Below are 20,535 nucleotides of genomic sequence, written 5' to 3'. Positions count from 1 at the left end.
TGATTCCAAGGTAATGCAAGAACTAGCAATAAAAATATGCCTTCGTTAATTGCGCTAAATTTCTTCCCTCTTTTCTTCCTTCTTCCAAAAAATTCTTATTTTCAAGACAAGTAAAAATATGGTTTTATTTTCTGAAATAATAAGTCAAAATGAAGGAATGTTTCCTTAAAACAAGCTAAATAACCTGCCCGTTCCATTTTAGAATATTGCCCAAAAATGCATACAAATGCTGAAAGAATCTTTTTGGAAAACTTAAGTGCACAGCTGAGTAGGAAAAATGTTTTCCAACAATAAAAATAAAGTGAAGATTTGCTCTCTTTTTCTCATTTGATAGAAACAGTAATTTATTAGCAAATGTTTTATGCAATATTTCAATTTGTGCCTAACTCTAATTTGCATCTTTAAATGAAAACATAGCCAATGACAAATCAAACAATCTTTAAAATCTGTCTTTCCCTGTTTTTTTCACAACAGGTCCCTCTTATTTGTGAAACGAAGCCCACGACTAACCCGGCATTGCCAAACTGTCAGCAGAACAATGGTAGTTTCCAGCCTCCGCCAGCAGGGGTCAAACCAGAGCACATCCCGCCGGACGTCGCCCGACTCATGCAGCTTGAGGAAGGGGTCCGTCTGCCACCTCCTGACCGGAAAAAACCACCCGTCCCACCACGACACCTGAAACACAGAGACAAGGACCATTGTGCCATTGACATGAACGGTCTTGAGACTAATGTATAGCACCCCTGAATGCAAAAAAATGTACAGGACAAGTACAATCCACTGACAGGACGCGTGCGATTTCTTTTTCTTTCTTTTTTGTCAGCAGACTTGATATTTTGAGATGTTCATAAAGGCGACACATGCACATATCGGCCAATGGTCTATTAACGGCATTGGCGGCAGCACATCCCAGTTAACCCGTTGAATAAAGCCGGGACGGGAAGAAAAACTGGTTGAGACCCACAACTCAAAGCTGGCCGGTTTCTTTGGGTCGTAGCGATGCATTCATGGCCTTGAGAGTGAAACTTTTTTCCTGTAGCATAACAAAAAACATGATGCAAGACTGTAAAAAGGTGAATTGTAAATACGACATAGCTGTACATCTCTATGCTGTGTTTTTTTATTTGCATTTTTCTCCAGTTTATATATATATATATATATATATATCATTTTATAAATTATATTTGATTTTGTCTTATAAAACAGGCTGTGTAAGCATATTGTAAAGACGTCAGGTGTGTGTGAAGATCAACGTTGACTGTGATGTAGGGTTGTCACGATACTGGAATTCGATACCAATCAATACTGAAGTTTTAAAATCGTCCATTTCCCGCCAACATTTGAGCGCTGTTGAGTGCGTTCTTAAACAGCGCTGATCTGGCATTGTGTTCACATGCTCAACAGAAATGACTGTGATTGGCCGTGAAGGTCATCAGTTGACCAAACTCACTGAGTGTAACCACAGATACAGGGACACTGGAGCGTTTTAAAGCCACAATTTATCAGCGGACTGCTCGTATGTCAGCTTATAGACAAACCATCTGATCGACGTGAACTTGTCCCTATATCTGCGGTTACACTCAGTAAACAACGGTGAGTTTGATCAACTGATGACCTTCATGGCAAATCACAATTATTTCTGTTGAGCCCGTGAACAAAGTGGCTGTTTCTCAATTCCAAGAACGCAAAAAACGGACTTGGGTTCTTGTGGAGACCGGTCTTGCCAGGTGTCCTCGGAAGAACGAACTCGGGAGACCGTGAGGGCAGAGAACGCGTCCTGTGAGAAATGAGATGCTGCATTATTCCTGATGGTCACATGACCTTTACATGTTTTAAATGGAATATTATTTAAACATAACAGCATTCATACAGGGATTTATTGTGTTTCACCTTTTCAAAATATATACTCTGCATAAAACATTATAAATATACGTTGCACAATACAAATAAAATAGATTTTAATACGAATTTCAGCAAACAAACCCCCTTAATGTGTTCATTCCTTTATTAAGATGTCCATAGTAATGTTTATATTCACTGTTTCATTTAGGAAAACTCCTGAGGTAAATAAGTCATATCTCTGAACTTTAATAATATATCTATATAAAATGCTGCGCTTCTCACCTCAAGTCGCAATGACTTCTGGGACTTCTAGAGCGAGTTCGGTGCTCAAGTCTGCATCTTTGCGTCCTCGATATCAAGAACACATCCGGGAAGTTTCACGTGTCCTCTGTTTCTGCGGTCTTGAGTATTGGAACTGAACTTTGGCAGCTGATGATGACGTTACACGAGGACACAAGATCGCTGAAGAACGCATAATAAGAAAGAGCCAATGGCTTATCAGCAGCGTTTAAGAACGCGCTCAACAGCACTCAATTGTTAGCAATGAAATTGGCGCTTTTAAAATTTCACTACCGATTGCTACCGAATTCCCATATCGTGACATTGGTACCCTACTGTGATGCTGAATGTTTTGTGTTTTCAAACGCTCATAATTTCCCCCAGTGCAAATATCTGAAAATCCTTAAAATCAAGATGAAATTACTTGAGAAGCAAAATGATCTACAGTAATAAAAATGTTGTTTCCTGTTCTTCATGAATTCATTTATGCTTAAAATGAACATATATGGAGTGGAAATGGACTGCTTATTCCGATTTAAATTTTCAGTATCACTTTATTTTGATGGTCCCTTTAACGCATTTTGTTGAATTTAAGTTACATTGCATCTACATGTCAACTAATTCTCCTTCAATCATAGGTAGACTGTTAGGTTGGGGTTAGGGTTAGTGTAAGTTGACATGTGTACTTGCAAAGTTTCTTATAGTCAGTTAAATGTCTGTTGAGGAGCAGTATCAGTAGAAAAGCAGACAGTCTAGTAATACCCAAATTAGAAGTAATTGGCATGTAGTTGCAATGGCACAGCCATATCACCCTGCAGCCCAAGACTGGTTACTCACTGAAGCTAAGCAGGGCTGAGCCTGGTCAGTATCTGGATGGAAGACCACATGGGAAAAACTAGGTTGCTGTTGGAAGTGGTGTTAGAGAGGCCAGCAGGGGGCGCTCAACCTGTGGTCTGTCTTAGTCCTAATGCCCCAGTAAAAGTGAAGGGGACACTATACCGTCAGTGGGTGCCGTCTTTCGGATGAGACGTTAAACCGAGGTCCTGACTCTCTGTGGTCATTAAAAGTCCCATGTCACTTCTCGTGAAAGAGCAGGGGTGTAACCCCGGTGTCCTGGCCAAAGTCCCTCAATCAGCCCTTGCGATCATGTCCTCCCCATCGCCCCCATCCATTGAATTGGCTCGATCACTGTCTCTCCAGTCCACCAATAGCTGGTGTATGGTGATCGCTCTGACGTTGTTGTCCTGTACCTGCTGTCACATCATCCAAGTGGATGCTGCACACTGGTGGTGGTTTCAAGAGTTCACACTTAGCTGATAATCAATAAAGCGTATTTGGCATGCTGTACTGGGAGAGAGCCCTGAGCTCTTAATATCCTCTAGCCCAGGGCTACCTCCCGTTAGAAGGGCGAGAGGGGAGTTTGAGTTCAGGTAGGTCTCGAGAACTCTCCTGCTTATCGGCGTGTGAGAAGTGTAAACTAGGGTTGTCTTAGATGATAATTTGGTTTAGTTGATTAGCTACGGTTTATGTTTTTGGACGGAAACCAGGGAACCCGGGGGAAACCCACGCGAACACGGGGAGAACCAGCCTGATCTCACGAAAAAACGTAAGTATTTTACGTTTTGCCAGTTTAGTGGCTAATTCGTACGAATTCGTATGAGTTCGGTTGTACGAAATTGTACGATTTTAAAAAGGAGGTGGGGCACCAAACCCCACCCCTAAACCCAACCGTCATTGGGGGACAAGCAAATCATACTAAACTGTACAAACTAGATCGTATAAATTCATACGAATTAGCCACTAAATCAAAGTTACGAATTGCTGCGAGATGAAGCCAAACTGACATGCTATTTCAGAGTGAATATTAGAGTTGCATGGTAAACAATATAGGGAGAGACTAGGCGGAATAGCGGTATTTACTTGTGTTTTGTTGTTACACTAATTAAAATCTACATCATCGATGCTGTAAAAGGTCCCTTATGAAACTGAAAATAGTCTTATCAATCTTTTTTTTTTAGATATTAGTAGCTGAACAACACTTCTGTGAAGATATAACCCATTTGCAGGGCTTAATATTAACTTTGACCACCAGCCACTGTGGCTAGTAGTTTTCCAACATTACTAGCCACTCGCCATTTTCACTAGCCACATCTTCATTGTTGGGAAAATATATTTTATAAACATCATTATGACTTTGACATGCTAAAATTACTTGATTTAGAGTTTGCGTCATCTCTACATACCTCCTCATTCATTTCACTTTTTGCGTGTCGTATATGAGCTTGTTCAATAATCATGAGCAAATGGGTCAGGGTTTCATATATTACAATTAGTTTTCATAATTTTCAGAGCCCAAAATGAAGGATTTACCCATATTATCTCAGACCACACCATACATAAACAGTTATTATTTCTTAGCCACAAATTGTAAATGTGTGAAAACATGCAAAATAGCTGAATACTATACTTATTTAACAAAACATATGCACAGTCATATGTCGCAGATCACCAGTTAACTACACCTAAATGGGAAGTTATTCTCCCATTAAAGCAATCTTATTTAATAAAAAAAAAATTATTACACCAAAAGAAAGCAGGTAAAAAACATACTGTGTGATAATGAAAGGATGATCACACACGCTTGGTTAATGATAGACCCATAAATTATCTTTTCAAAGAATGGTTAAACCAAAAGCAACTGGCGCTGCTTACAATAAGTCAACTCAGGAACTCTTGAAAGCAGCAAGACTGTAGGTGCATGTTTCTCCCTTTTTGTTCAGTCTATTTGAAAGAGAACCGATTGCATCAGTTGTGTTTCTAGACACAGTCGCTTCACAAAAGGAAACGGGAGCGCGCACACGTTATAAACATATCATTTGCAGCCCTAGACACTGTTGTTTGTTTGTTTTTTTGGAAAGCACACACTTTTACTTTAAGCAGTTTGCACTGTAAAATGAACTTCTCATTCAGTGTCTGTGTCTTGTATTTTTAATTAAGATAGAAAATTACTTGATGTCTCATTTTACAAAGGAAGCAATACAAATTAATTTGGTTTTTGATGAAAACAAGAACAAAAAAGCCTGCCGATGTGGTCTGAAAAATAATCATGTTTTCTCTTTAAACCAGGTCTTTTTTTCCTAGCACATTTGCACTCATGCTTTAACACCACTTTACATCCTTTTAGGACTGTTTATACATGTGTATTGCAAAACCAGACAAAATGAGCAAGTATGAAAATATTTTTGGCAGCGGATATTCTCCTCTCCCTGATCTGCTAAGCCTGTTCTCGTGCGAAACACATCTGGCTTGCTCTCACTGTAATGCATTCAGCAAAATATTGCAATAAACTAAATGAAAAAGCACTGATGAAACCATTCAAGGTAAGTGAGCTTCACACAGGTAAGTGGGCTTGACAAACCACCTGTAAAAACATTCTTCTCTCTAAAAAAAACTCTCTTACTCCAGCACTTAATTCTCTGAGCAGGAACAGTAGCTTTGTATATTCAGCACATCTTGTGTGTGTATTGCCTCTTTTTGTTGAATTGCTGAATGCCTCCTCAGATAAGTCGGTTTTGGTAAAAACATCTGCCAATTGACTAAAAGAAAATGTATGTTATGAAAGTAATAACCAATTTTTCCATGCATTTGACGTTAATACAAATCAGCTGGTCGGCTCCTTAGGAAGCAAAGAAATTGAACACTAATGTAACATAGGACAAAACGATATGCTCATTCCACCATACTTTTGGACATTAGACTATTTAATGAAAATAAAGTGGACACTTAGTTATTTTCAACAAATAGTAATTGTAAATTGCTTTAACCATTTTGATCGTAGATGTGGGGATGCTGGTTGTGTATGAATGCCTAGATGTACACTACAGTACCTGACAAAAGTCATGTCGCCTATCCATGTAATAGGAACAACAAATAATATCTTATCTATCAGAAGTGCTTATGAAAGCAAGGCCTCTAGATTACGCTTATTTTACCAAAAAAAAAACCTGATCATGCTTTGATTTTTAATGATTTAATTAGGACAGTAAGGTCTGACTTTATCAAGATTCAGGATCCATCTTCAACGCCTCCTTCATTTTACGCCATACATGCTCAATAATGTTTATGTCTGGTGACAGGGCTGGCCAATTCTGGTGCACCTTGATCATCTTTGCTTTCTTGAGCTTTGATGTGGAGGCTGAAGTATGAGGAGCGCTATTCTGCTGGAGAATTTGCCCTCTCCTGTGGTTTGTAATGTATTGGTCAGCACAACTGTCTTGATATCTCAGACTTTTGATGTTCCCATTCACTCTGCAGATCTCTTGCATGCCCACATACTGAATGTAATCCCAAACCATGATTTTTCCTTCACCAAACTTGACTGATTTCTGTAAGAATCTTGGGTCCATGCTGGTTCCAGTAGGTCTGCAGTATTTGTGATGATTGGGATGCAGATCAACAGATGATTCATCAGAAAAATCGAACGCCACTTTTCCAAATGATCAACTAGAAGTCAAGTTATTATTTGTTGTTCTTACAACTGGGATCGACGACAAGACTTTTGTCAGTGTAGAAGTACATTTTTGCTTGTTTATTATTGCAACTTTGTACATTTTAGAATGATTTAGGTGGAATATATATTTAAAGGGTCATATTTTTATATGTATTTTCCTTCATTTATTTTTCTTATTTGTGGTATTTTATAATGACGTATGAATGTAATTTCTCCAACAATGCAATCCTGGCATTGCTAAGCAGAAATAATAAGCAAATCCTTAAAAACTGTAAAATAACAAATATAAAAAAAAACAGGGTCATGATTGTATAAATCATAATATTTAATAATTTCTTTATCTGGGCGAAGCATTGGAGCAGTTGGTAGTGCTGTCGCCTCACAGCAAGATGGTCGCTGGGTCGAACCTCGGCTCAGTTGGCGTTTCTGTGTGGAGTTTGCATGTTCTTCCTGCATTCGCGTGGGTTTCCTTCGGGTGCTCCGGTTTCCCCCACAGTCCAAAGACATGCAGTACACGTGAATTGGGTAGGCTAAATTGTCCGTAGTGTATGAGTGTGTGTGTGGATGTTTCCCAGAGATGGGTTGCGGCTGGAAGGGCATCCGCTGCGTAAAAACTTACTGGATAAGTTGGCGGTTCACTCCGTTGTAGCGACCCCGGATTAAAAAAGGGACTAAGCTGACAAGAAAATGAATGAATATCTTTATCTTTTAATCTTTAATGAATAATCTAATCCAGCAATGTGACGATTGCAGCCACACACGTTGCGATATCAATGCTCAAACAATATATTCTTCAGCCCTAGTTTAATCCATTGAAATTTTGAAAAACTAATAAGCTAACTTAATTCCTTCATGTTGTCCCAAATCAAATAGATTGTGTGGATCCTAGCATTTTTGTGTGCACTCTTAAAATTATGTTTGTTGTTTGTTTAAATTACTTAGTTAAGATGAGCTGAAACAACACAATTTTTGATTGTTTTTGGGAGACAACGTAATGGTTTTATGTTTAATCCACTTACATTTTTTAAAAGAGGTTAACTTTACGAAGTTTAACTTTAGTTAACTTAATTTCTTCATGTTGTCCCAACTCAAATCGATTGTGTGGAACCCAACATTTTGTACGGTGTACATTTGAAAAAATGATGTTTACTCAAACTACTTATTTAAAATGAGCTGAAACAACACAGTTCTTAAACTTTTTTTGAGACAACTTAATTGTTTTACGTTCAATCTACTTTAATTTTTAAAAACTTCCAAGTTACCTTAATTACTTCATGTTGTCCCAACTCAAATAGACGGTGTGAAACCTAGCATTTTTGTGTGCACTCTAAAAATGATGTTTGTTGTTTGTTTAAATTGCTTATTTAAGATGAGCTGAAACAACACGAATCTTGATTGTTTTGGGAGACAACCTAATTGTTTTATGTTCAATCCACTTACATTTTTGAAAAAGAAGGTAACTTAATTCCTTCATGTTGTCTCAACTCAAATCGATTGTGTGGAACCCAACATTTTTTACTCAAACTACTTATTTAAAATGAGCTGAAACAACACAGTTCTTAAGCCTTTTTTGAGACAACTTAATTGTTTTACGTTCAATCTACTTTAATTTTTAAAAACTTAAGTTACCTTAATTCATTCATGTTGTCCCAACTCAAATCGATTGCATCTGTGATGGTCTGCCACGTCTCTAATCTCGGCTGTATTGCGGCCCACTCTCATTTGTGCTGATTACGAATGCACATCTCAGTAAAGCTGAACATGGCACGAGGGCGATTCACCGCCGGCTGCTGTCGTCTCTGAGAGCTGATTAAAGTGCTCAGATGTACTCACAGCTTTTCTCATTGACATATAGAGAGCCCCTCCATGTGCTCTTCGTGATTAACTGAATTAGGCTGAAATCCCTCGCTCAGACTTTGACACTGATGCACAGGTACAGAATCTGCGGTTAAAACGTGGACAGGGTTTTCACACATGGAGAAGTGCACTATGTTTGGATCCATCCGAGTAGAGGGAAGATATTTATATGACACCAATGGCAAATTGTTAATGCCACAAGTTGGAGCTATTATTATTATCTCCCATCCAAGGTGATTAAAGTCTTGCTTTTTAAATTAGGTTTTCTTTTAATACTGTTGACTGTTTTTGTAAATGACACAGTACTGTAGTTTGAACTGTATTTTACAGTAGGACATTTATGCAGTATGTTGCATGGTGAAAAGTGCTGTATATTTTACAATAAAGATATACACACCATTCTGTAAATGCATATACAGCAAGATAAATGCTGCATACAGTAAATGTAAATACATTAGACGGCTCAGTTGGCGTTTCTGTGTGGAGTTTGCATGTTCTCCCTGCGTTCGCCAGGGTTTCCTCCGGATGCTCCGGTTTCTCCCCACAGTCCAAACACATGCGGTACAGGTGAATTGGGTAGGCTAAATTGTCCGTAGTGTATGAGTGTGTGTGAATGCGTGTGTGGATGTTTCCCAGAGATGGGTTGCGGCTGGAAGGGCATCAGCTGCGTAAAAACTTGCTGGATAAGTTGGCGGTTCATTCCGCCATTCCGCAGTGCCAACTTTCTTGTGCCAAGAAAATGAATGAATGAGTTTGTCATATTTCCAGCCTGATCTCACGAGAAAACGTAAGTATTTTATGTTTTGGCAGTTTAGTGGCTAATTCGTACGAATTCGTACGAGTTTAGTAGTAAGAAAATGTACGATTTTAAAAAGGAGGCGTGGCACCTAACCCCACCCCTAAACCCAACCATCATTGGGGGATACGCAAATCGTACTAAAATGTACGAATTAGATCGTACGAATTTGTACGAATTAGCCACTAAATGAAAAAGTTACGAATTGCCGTGAGATTGTGTTGCATATTTTCTGTCTTTTAGTATGTATATGAAAGACATGTTTTGTTTACCAAATAAGTGGATTTAGATGAATATGCATTATAACCATTAAGTAAAAGTTAAAAAGGTATATTTTTAATTTTGTATTATAAGATATTTAGTTAACGATATTCCCAAAATAATTCCCGCATAAATCTGCAGAAATAGCAAAAAATGGCCGCAGATTTTGTCTAGCCCTAGCTATGAGACATTAAAGGACCATCTGTGAATTAATAAACATCTCCATTTTCTCAGATTAGATCTGCACTATAAATAATAATTTATATGATATTAACTGAACAACATTCTGTAAGTACTGACAGCAAAGCTGCATCAATAAAGCATTTTGCATATTCATATTTATTCATGCATTGCAAAAATTTGTTTTTCTTACCTGCGTTTTTGTCTTGTTTCTAGTTCAAATATCTAAAAATCCTTAACCAGAGGCATTCATTCATTTATTCATTCTCTTTCGGCTTAGTCCTATATTTATCAGTGGTCGCCACAGTGGAATGAACCGCCAACTACTTCAGCATGTTTTATGCAACCCATTACTGGGAAACACCCATACACTCTGGCATTCACACACAATCACTCATACTCTACGGCCTATTTAGATCGTGATATTCACCTATATCGCATGTGTTTGAATGTGGGGGAAACCAGAGCACCTCCACATAGAAATGCCAACTGGCCCAGCTGAGACTCGATCCAGTGACCTTCTTGATGTGAGGCCGCGGCAGTGCTAACCACTTAGCCACCATCAAGAAACATTTTCTTGACAAATAATAATGTTTTATTTTCAGAAATAATAGATCAAGTGAGTTTTACCTTAAGATATGCAAAATAACCTTCCAATTGGGTGAGCAAAATAATCACCCCATATTTTTACTTGTTTCAAAAATCTCTTAAATTTGACATATTTTCTCAAAAATAAATAAATAAATAAAAATGTCCTTTAGATATTCGGACTAAAAACAAAACGAAAACTGTCATTAATTTATTTAATTTTTATTTTTTGGAAAATGTGTTAAATTAGTCAGTATGCAGGGGATTACAAATATTGATTTCCTTTTAAATAACTATTAAACATCACTGGAGGTGAATATAAAATATTACCTGATCCTCAGTTACACAATTATGTAATGAACAACATGAATAGCGTTAGCAGAATTGCTATAACAACTGCCAAAAAAAACAAATTACGAATATAAAGAGTAGGTCTACATTAAAACTTAACCTACCTTATGGTTGTTGTGGTATCAAATGCTGTCTAATCAGACAGCTAGAATATTTTCACTACAAAATCACGTAGCCTATCCGTTTTAACGTTACAGCTAATAAAATAAAGTTGCTAATACATGATTCTTTCCGCACAGGCTAACGTAGGCTAATAAAATATGTTAAAATATCTAGACTTTCACTTACCTAAATACAGATGTGAAAGGTTGAAAACGCTTAATTAACACATTTCGGCGTGGTTTTGATAACATGTTTGCTTTTTTTCGATAACTATAAACACTTTCTTTTAGCTTTCTGAGGAGCTTTAATTACTGTTATGACAGCGAAAGGTACGCTGTTAATGACCACATCTGTGTGTGGAGTTTCAATCTTTCAGTCCATTTTGCGTCATTCATCCGTGTGTTCACTCCTGTCGATATTTTCTCACAGGTGTCTCACGTGTTCATTAATTAGATATAGAAGAAGCTGCTCGGTTTTAATACCCTGGCTGTCAGCTGAAGAAGAAGGTTGAATAATTTCTCAGAAAATCACCACAGTCAGTTAAAGCACGATGAACAAATCTGCCTGAACAGAAATGTAAAAACTCAATGTCCGTGTAGCACTGAAAAACACAAATAAATAAATACAATTATTTACTTAAGTTTTTAGTACTGTATTTTTGTCCAATTATGTCAAACGCACTCTTAAAAACGAAAAAGTTTCAGAAATGTTTTCCCTAAAACAAAGAAAAAATCAACCAAAATATTATGCTTTAGCTTTTAAATAACATTATTTTGCTCGTTTTAAGGAAAAATTAATTAAATGTATTAAAAAGTTATTCCTAAAACATTGAAGTGTGAGAAAGTTAAGATGAAGGGCTACTAAAATTTAATAAAACTGAAAAAAATCACCTTAATAACATTCAAAACAACGTGCTATTGCTGAAATACGAGATGTTTTGTTAAAGAATAAATAATTAAAAAAGAAAAAGCATTGTGTTCTTGTGAAACCCTGTTCATTTTGCCATAATTTGATTTAAACAATAGGCTAGATCAGTGGTCATTTTTGAAACAGAGGGCTACTTCTTGGGTACCAATTAATGTGAAGGGCTATCAGTTTGGTACACATTTCCTAAATAACAAATTTTCTCAATTTACTTGTAATTACATGTTGTTGTTATTATTAATTAATGATATTCATCTATGTAAAGTCACTGATCATGTTAATGATTTCTCACAATAGATATCAATATGCAACACTTCATTTGTCTGAAATAGTTTTTAAAGTTAAAAAGAATAACTACAAAAATATAATAATAAAAATATAATAATAATAATTCCTTACATTTATATAGTGCTTTTCTGTGCACTCAAAGCACTTTACACATAAGGGGGAATCTCCTCATCGATAGGGGTCAGGCTGCAGACTCGGTGCAGTGTAATCTTAGCTGCATCCAGTGCTTTTTATTGGGCTCACCCAAGCCAACGCCACCCCTAACCCTACCCGTCACAGTGACGTCACTCACTCCATTGAGTGCATTGTCTGACATTGCATCGCTGAGTGATGCAATCTCAGCTTGCATCATAAAGGCTGTATCCAGATACTACTGTCCTCATCCACCACCAATATTAGATGTAGCTTACTGGTGTGGTGCTATGAGCTATTTTTAGAACAGGCCCGCAGGCAACTCATGTGATCCTCGCGAGTTACCTGGTGCCCCTGGGCACTATGTTGGTGACCCCTGGGCTAGATCATAGGCCTCAAACTCAATTCTTGGAAGTGCCGCAGCTCTACACAGTTTTGCTCCAACCCTAATCAAACACCCCTGATCCAACAAATCAAGGGGTTTGAGACTACACTGAACTACAGTTTCAATTTACTATGATCTTCTATGTGAAGCTGCTTTGACACAAACTACATTGTAAAAGCGCTATACAAATAAGGATGAATTGAATTAAACTACCAGAGACTATTGAGCAGGTGTGAGTTGGAGGTGGTTGGAACTAAACTATGCAGAGCTGCGGCCAGGAGTTGAGTTTGAGACCATTGGGCTATGATGAATTTGTAAATGCAGACTTTTTGCGAGACTGTTGTAATTCATTTAAAATTAATCTGTACTACATGTATTTATAAGTATATATATATATATATATATATATATATATATATATATAATTTATTATTTTCATTTTAATCTTTTAAAACCGTGGTGGTTATTCATGAAGAAAACTACATTACTGAAAAATTCCATCAAGCAGAGACAAGCCAAGGACACCAAAAGAGAACTTAGGCCAAATTATTGTGCATAAACTCACCGGCCACTTTATTAGGTACACCTGTCCAGCTGCTTGTAATAATCAGCCAATCACATGGCAGCAACCCAATGCATTAAGGCATGTAGACATGGTCAAGACGATCTGCTGCAGTTCAAACCGAGCAACAGCATGGGAAAAAAAGGGGACTTAAGTGACTTTGAATGTGGCATGGTTGTTGGTGCCAGACGGGCTGGTCTGAGTATTTCAGAAACTGCTGATCTACTGGGATTTTCACGCACAACCATCTCTAGGGTTTACAGAGAATGTTCCGAAAAAGAGAAAGTATCCAGTGAGCGGCAGTTCTGTGGGCCCAAATGCCTTGTTGATGCCAGAGGTCAGAGGAGAATGGCCAGACTGGTTCCAGCTGATAGAAAGGCAACAGTAACTCAAATAATCTCTCGTTACAACCGAGGTCTGCAGAAGAGCATCTCTGAACACACAACAGGTCCAACCTTGAGGCTGATGGGCTACAGCAGCAGAAGACCACACCGAGTGCCACTCCTGTCAGCTATGAACAGGAAACTAAGGCTACAATTCACACAGGCTTAACAAGACTGGATAATAGAAGATTGAAAAAACGTTGCCTGGTCTGATGAGTCTTGATTTTTGCTGCAAACTTTAGATGGTAGAGTCAGAGATTGGCGTCAACAACACAAAAGCATGGATCCATCCTGCCTTATACCAATGGTTCAGGCTGATGGTGGTGGTGTAATGGTGTGGGGGATATTTTCTTGGCACACTTTGGGCCCATTAGTACCAATTGAGCGTTGTGTCAGCGCCACAGCCTACCTGAGTATTGTTGCTGACCATGTCCATTCCTTTATGACCACAGTGTATCCATCTTCTGATGGCTACTTCCAGGAGGATAACATGCCATGTCATAAAGCGTGAATCATCTCTGGTTTCTTGAACATGACAATGAGTTCACTGTACTCAAATGGCCTCCACAGTCACCACAGCTCAATCCAATAGAGCACCTTTAGGATGTGGTGGAACGGGAGATTCGCATCATGGATGTGCAGCCGACAAATCTGCAGGAACTGCGTGATGCTATCATGTCAATATGGAGCAAAATCTCTGAGGAATATTTTCAGTACCTCATGAGTCTATACCACAAAGAATTAAAGCGATTTTGAAGGCAAAAGGGGGTCCAAACCAGTATTAGTAAGGTGTACCTAATAAAATGGCCAGTAAGTGTATTTTTGTCCTTTTCATTTGTGTCATTCACAAAGCACAATTACCAAGTGTGCTACAAATCTTTTGAAGACATACATCAATAGATTTGTGAAAACAACAACAAAAAATATATAATCAATAAACAATCGATAAACCCATATAGTGTTTTGCACTGATGAACAATTTTTTTAATAAAAATGAAGCATTTCTAATTAAATTTAATTCCCACTTAAAAAGACTGAATACATATTTTCAGTGGATTCTTCCATTACAGAAGACAAAAATCCATGTAAGGCTTGTTTCTGAATATTAAAACAAAATATTTCATAGCACAGAACAGTTTCATACATGTAAACAACATAATGAGCAACGAGACATGAATGAGGAAACACCACACAAATAAACCAAAAAATGAAAAGCAAACTAATAAAACTTTCCGGTATCCTGCACCAGATCTTTTTTTAAAGCATGTATGGCTTTTCCATCCTTACTGCATCATATTACAATACAACTACACATAGCAAAATATCTCTGGCCCGGCTCTGGCCCACTCAATCAGCTTTTGCTTGGCCCACATGTCGCAGTGAGTTACAGTACATGACTGGACCAAGTCTGGCTTCCAGACAAACATGGCCAAAACATGGACCAAATCTGGGCCAAGTCTTAGCCAAGTTAATTGGGCCTGAACTGTTGGTGTGTCATGACTGCAATGAATTTGATAAACCCATGAATCATTGAGCTTTAGGCGTGCTATGGGGGTTTTCTTGAAGTGACCTGACTGGTAGAATTTTTTATTTTTATTTGAAAATAATGTATTTTAAATGTGGGTCAAGACAAACTTACAAGGCCCACATATCATTTATTAACATCTGGGCCAAATACTACATTTTACATCTGGCCCAAGTATTGTGTGCCGCCTTAAAGACAGTGCCACCTCTGCCAAACCGGGCCCATGTTTGGCCCACATGCTGTATGCCAGTGCCGAATGAATGTCTGCTGTGCCAGATTTATGCCAAATCTGGGCCAGAATTCTTTGCTACCTGGGAAGCTAGATTTTGAAGCAAGAGAAAAGACTAGAAATTAGTAGTAGCCTAGCACAATTAGCACTTTCCTGTTTCATGTGTAAAAATATCACCCACTCACTGCTGAAAAATCCAGCTTAAACCAGCCTAGGCTGGTTGGCTGGTTTTAGCTGGTTGGCCAGCCTGGTTTAAGAGGGGTTTTGGCTTTTTCCAGGCTGATTTCCATCCATTTCCAGTCTGGTCTTAGCTGGTCAGGCTGGAAAATGACCAGCCAAATCCAGCTAAAACCAGCTTGACCAGCCTGGTTTAAGCTGGACATAGCTGGTTTTGGCTGGACTCCCAGCTTGGCTAGGCTGGTCAAGACCAGCTAAGACCAGGCTGGAAATGGCTGGAAACCAGCCTGGAAGTGGCCAAAACCCCTCAAAAACCAGCCTGGTCGACCAGCTAAAACCAGCCAACCAGCCTAGGCTGGTCTAAGCTGGATTTTTCAGCGGGGCTGTGTAAAACTGTAATCAGTCAATAGAAATAGCATGTTCCAACACTGTATTAATTAATCCTACTATAATAAAACACATCACTTCTATCATTTAACATCAATATGTTGTTACCAGATTTTAACGTTAGCATTGCTATCACAATTCTAAAACGTCTATGCTTTCATGTTTACCATGTTTTAAGATGCTAGCATGAATCAGCTTGTCGTTGTGTTGGTTGTTTGCTTAGCACATTGTTGTTAACATGAATTAGCGTTTAGCTAGCTAGCATGTTTCTTTATACGCGAGTAATTAGCTTTACCATTTTGCTAGCATGTAATCAGTCAATGGAAATAATCTCGTCAGCAGCCACGGTGCATTTACCAATACAAATGTTTTAATTTCTTTGAGAGTGCAGGAAGATTCATCGCATTACTTGTTTATTTATTTACTGTTTTTCACTTGTTTCTGACTCAAGGCTGTGTCTCCTCTTCCTCTTGTGTTAATTCCTCCTCTTCTTCCTCCATATTGTCTCCGGCTTGGCCTCGGTTGGGAGAAATGTTTCCGTGACCAATGTCTAGCACCCGCAGCTTAGACAGATGAGCGAACGTCTCTTCAGATACTGAATTAACTGAGAGGCGATTAAACCTGGAAAACGAAAGGCAGAGAAATAAACACATGAAAAAATACTATAGTAATTTGTAAAGTGTTTTGGAACCACACTATAGCAAAGTTCATTCATTCATTCATTCATTCAGTCATTGATTCATTCATTTTCCTTCAGCTTAGTCCACTAGTTATCAGCAGAGATGTATAAAGTACAAGAAACCCAGACTTAAGTAAAAGTACAAGTACTCTATCAAAAAAGTGACTTGAGTAGAAGTTGAAGTGTTTTATAAGCAACATACTTAAATATGCAGTTGTTGTTGTGCAGGTTGAAAGTCTCTTCACAGTCTAATAGTAATTATTAAAGTAAATGATCTAAATGTATTTATACGTATTTTTACATTTTGGGTAAGGCATAAAACAGAAAAAAAAGTTCTTCCAATTAAATAGAGTCGGGCCGACATTTCTCAAAAATCTGATAAATAACCCAATCTGTCTGTCAGCAAATGCAGATTTGAACAACTGCGCAGCCGTTTGTACGCATCTCCGCCGACCGCCACACGTTCACTACAGAGAGCACGCGCACGCGATCGGTAAAAACCTGCTGATTCAAAACTTTTTTAAAAACCTGAATCAATATTGGAGTTACCTTTGCACGCTAGAGAAAGGATGACAATGGTGGAAGGATTTCTCTTAGACAGGTCATGTTCTGTTTTAAATCTGTTTTAGCTTCACGCAAAGCTGATGTAACGTTAGATGCTGTTGTTACACATGGGTTATATCTTCACAGAAGTGTAATGTAATGTAATGTAATGTAATGTAATGTGTATTTATATAGCACATTTATTGTGTATAGTCATACACCCAAATCGCTTCACAATCATGAGGGGGGGTCTCTCCACACCACCACCAGTGTGCAGCATCCACTTGGATGATGCGACGGCTGCCACAGGACAACGGCGCCAGTGCGCTCACCTCACACCAGCTATTGGTGGAGTGGAGGGACAGTGATAGAGCCAATTCGGTGGAGAGGGGATGATTGGGAGGCCATGATCGTAAGGGCCGATAGAGGGACTTTGGCCAGGACACCGGGGTTACACCCCTGCTCTTTCACGAGAAGTGCCTTGGGATTTTTAATGACCACAGAGAGTCAGGACCTCGGTTTAACGTCTCATCCGAAAGACGGCGCCCACTGACAGTTTAGTGTCCCCTTCACTTTTACTGGGGCATTAGGACTCACACAGACCACAGGTTGAGCGCCCCCTGCTGGCCTCACTAACACCACTTCCAACAGCAACCTAGTGTTCCCTAGTGGTCTCCCATCCAGGTACTGACCAGGCTCAGCCCTGCTTAGCTTCAGTGAGTAACCGGTCTTGGGCTGCAGGGTGACATGGCTGTGGCTCAGTGTTGCTCAGCTACTAAAATCTTCCCATGAAAGATTGATAAGACTATTTTCAATTTCATAAGGGACCTTTTACAGCACCAATGATGTACATTTTAATTAGTTTAACAACAAAACACAAGCAAATATTTAATGGACATGACAATATTTACTCGCCACCGCCTCCTTCCCCATAGTATTGTGACATTGCGCATAAGAGATAAATTATGTCAGTACGTAATAACCGGTTATGACCTATTACTGAACCGAATGATTTTGACACCCCTAGTAACGAGTAATGATGCACATAAAAAATCTGTCAAAGTAAAAGTATTAAACTCATCGAAAATATGTACTGAAGTAAAAGTGGAAGTAGGAGAAAAAAACAATACTCCAGTAGAGTACAGATACTGCCTTTTGGTATACAGTAGTGAAGTAGTTCTGTTTCATTACTATACATCTCTAGTTATCATGGGTCGCCACAGTGAAATAAACTATTCCAGCCTGTTTTATTCATTCATTCACACCAGGGCCGGCTCTAGTCCACCCAACCAAAAAGCCAGCAGTATACACATACTTTTATTTGATTTTTTTCTTTGGTACGATTTGTGATTTGATAAAGGCAATCTAAGGCGGGCTCTGTGTTGAAAAATGGAAAAAGGGGCACTGAAAACCCTGACCAGTCATAGCCCAACACCAAACAGTTTGACTGGTTGTAATTAAGGCTTGCTTGGCTATCCAAGATTACGGAGAAGCTGTTACAATTCATGCAAGTAACCAGCGCTGATGGTGATACCTCTGTCCTGGATCCGCTTCATAAACACCTCCATTTATTTTCTCTCGCTCTGAGCACGCTCTGGCACTGCACCATCATATTACAATTATAACACCTATTTTTTATTTGGAGAATAAAGGGCATCACACACCGGATGCGCTGCTCAGCAACAGGGCGCGCACATGACAGTTAAAAGTATCGCACACCAGATGCGCTCATTCGCAGATTGCGCTCTGTGGCGTGGCAGAAATATGAACGGTGTACTGAGTCATAACTGGGCTCTGCGGACAGCCGTCGACTTGAGGCGGCGGTATGTGTACCCTGATAGAAACCTATTTTTAGAGTTCTAAAATCCATGGTGCTGCATGGCACTACACGGCGCGTAGCCAAGCAGCGCTTCTGGTGTGTGACCCCCTAAAGCAGGTCGCACACCAGAAGCTCCACTCTGAGATGCACAGCGCCACTCATTTCAGAAATAACTAGGTTTCTATCAGGGTACACACACCGACACCGCAAGTCGGCGGCTGTCCGTGGCGCCCAGCTATGAGTCAGGACACCGTTCATATTTCTGCCATGCCACAGAGCGCAATCTGATTAGTTTCATTTTAAATATCATGCGGATGTGCGCGTCTGGTGTGCGATACTTTCACTTGTCATGTGCGCGTTGTGTCGCAGCGCTGAACGGCGCATCTGGTGTGTGATGCCCTTTACAGTTAGCCTATTAATAGTGCTTAAAAAAGATCTATTTATAAAACAGTACATATGATAAATCCACACCAAACTTTTAATTTTAAGTTTAATTTTATAGCTTCATAGCTTAAACTATAAACAATGAATGCATAGTAATTTAACACTGGGCTACATTTAAAAACTAAATTAGCCTATACTTTAAGTAAAAGTCAACATGCACTCTGTTGTTGTCCATTATTGCTGTGGCCGCAGTGCGTCTGTTTTGCTTCTGTAAAGAACAGACCATTTGACAGACAATCTCAATAAAAAAAATATAAAGTCAATAAAATTGCTCATTTTAATAATGGACAATGAAAAAAAATAAAAAAATAAAAAGTAAATAAATATATATATATATATATATATATATATATATATATATATATATATATATATATATATATATATATATAAATATATATATATATAATCTAACTAGAATAGAATAGAAAACCTGCAGATCATATGCATTTTTAATTCTTGGAAAATATGAGTGTCTCCATCTCTCCATGCTCTCAAATCAGAGTAGGAATTTGGTGAGGGTGATGATGTGCGTCTGCTCCTATTGTTAAAAATAGACTGGCCAAATTGCTGAAAAAGTTACATTGGCATGCTTTGTAATGGCTCAGGCACGTCCATTAAGAAAGTTCCACTGAGTTCATGATGTCATCTCCACTCGAGATTGAGCACAGAGTGTTTTTCTGATGCACACCAATCCATCATTTCACTTCCTTCCATCTATTTTATTGATAAATAGAGGACATTACGTACAGGAATATGTCGCTACTGTGAGTATTAGTTTTGGGAATGGTTCACTTCCGTTGACTCTTTCTGGCAGTTTTAAACCAATATGAAGGGTCAGTTTTGTTTTATTTTGCCGACAAGCAGGATTTCTAAATGTATTCTTGTGAAAGACCACAAAAAAAAAAAACATAAAAATAAATGAATATATTTGTAATGAATGAATAAATATGATATAATGGAAATCGTCTTTTGATAAAATGCTTTTCATTAAATTGACAAAATTGTAACAAAAAAATAAACAATATGGCAATTAGATTAAAATGACAGAAAATAACAGAAGGGTGTCTTTACATTTTATTCTATTTTATTGCCAATTAAATTTTTTTGTCAATAAGTAATTAAAATAATTAATTATATTAAAAGTCATTATAAATGAAATATTTCATTGTTTTGTTTTTAAATTAATAAATGAGTAAGTGAATAAATTGAAAACAAAACTGAAAAGAAAACAAACATCTGATTATTCAGTCACTCCACACCTTAATAATGCATTATTATTACAATTAAGA

General features: G+C 38.2%; 2 protein-coding genes and 2 long non-coding RNA genes across 10 annotated transcripts in view; 2 read left to right on the top strand and 2 right to left on the bottom strand.

Moving 5' to 3' along the window:
- The window catches only part of slc1a7b (solute carrier family 1 member 7b), a 149,410-nt gene extending 146,819 nt beyond the window's left edge, over nt 1-2,591 (top strand). Inside the window, exon 9 of one of the 2 annotated variants that reach the window (XM_087304981.1) lies at nt 1,599-2,591. In XM_087304981.1, coding sequence (XP_087161107.1) covers nt 1,599-1,646 — 48 coding nt within the window. In that variant the 3' untranslated portion in view covers nt 1,647-2,591. 2 annotated transcript variants of the gene reach the window in all.
- LOC141380566 (uncharacterized) lies at nt 318-11,332 on the bottom strand. Its single transcript, XR_015524054.1, has 3 exons — nt 10,953-11,332; nt 775-1,033; nt 318-675 (listed from the first exon to the last, which is right to left on the bottom strand). It is a non-coding gene; the product is annotated as an uncharacterized LOC141380566 (long non-coding RNA).
- A 3,064-nt stretch (nt 11,333-14,396) lies between these two features.
- podn (podocan) overlaps nt 14,397-20,535 on the bottom strand; it is a 47,226-nt gene continuing 41,087 nt past the window's right edge. For 2 of the 6 annotated variants that reach the window (XR_015523977.1, XR_015523979.1), the window contains 2 exons: nt 15,277-16,379; nt 14,397-15,130 (listed from right to left, as the gene is read on the bottom strand). Coding sequence is in view for 2 of the 6 variants with exons in the window: in XM_087307765.1 (XP_087163891.1) it covers nt 16,205-16,379 (175 nt within the window). In the remaining 4 variants the exon portion in view is untranslated. Of the gene's footprint in view, nt 16,380-20,535 lie in introns of all 6 variants that reach the window. The other 4 variants (XR_015523978.1, XR_015523980.1, XM_087307765.1 and 1 more) reach the window with 2 other exon arrangements.
- Nucleotides 15,690-19,537, top strand: LOC147831376 (uncharacterized). The gene is made up of 3 exons (XR_015524115.1): nt 15,690-16,728; nt 16,788-17,131; nt 17,743-19,537. It is a non-coding gene; the product is annotated as an uncharacterized LOC147831376 (long non-coding RNA).

Source organism: Danio rerio, chromosome 23 (genome assembly GCF_052040795.2).
Source record: "Danio rerio strain M-AB ecotype USA chromosome 23, GRCz13ab, whole genome shotgun sequence".
Lineage (NCBI taxonomy): Eukaryota > Metazoa > Chordata > Actinopteri > Cypriniformes > Danionidae > Danio > Danio rerio.
This window is presented reverse-complemented; position numbering and strand designations above follow the sequence as displayed.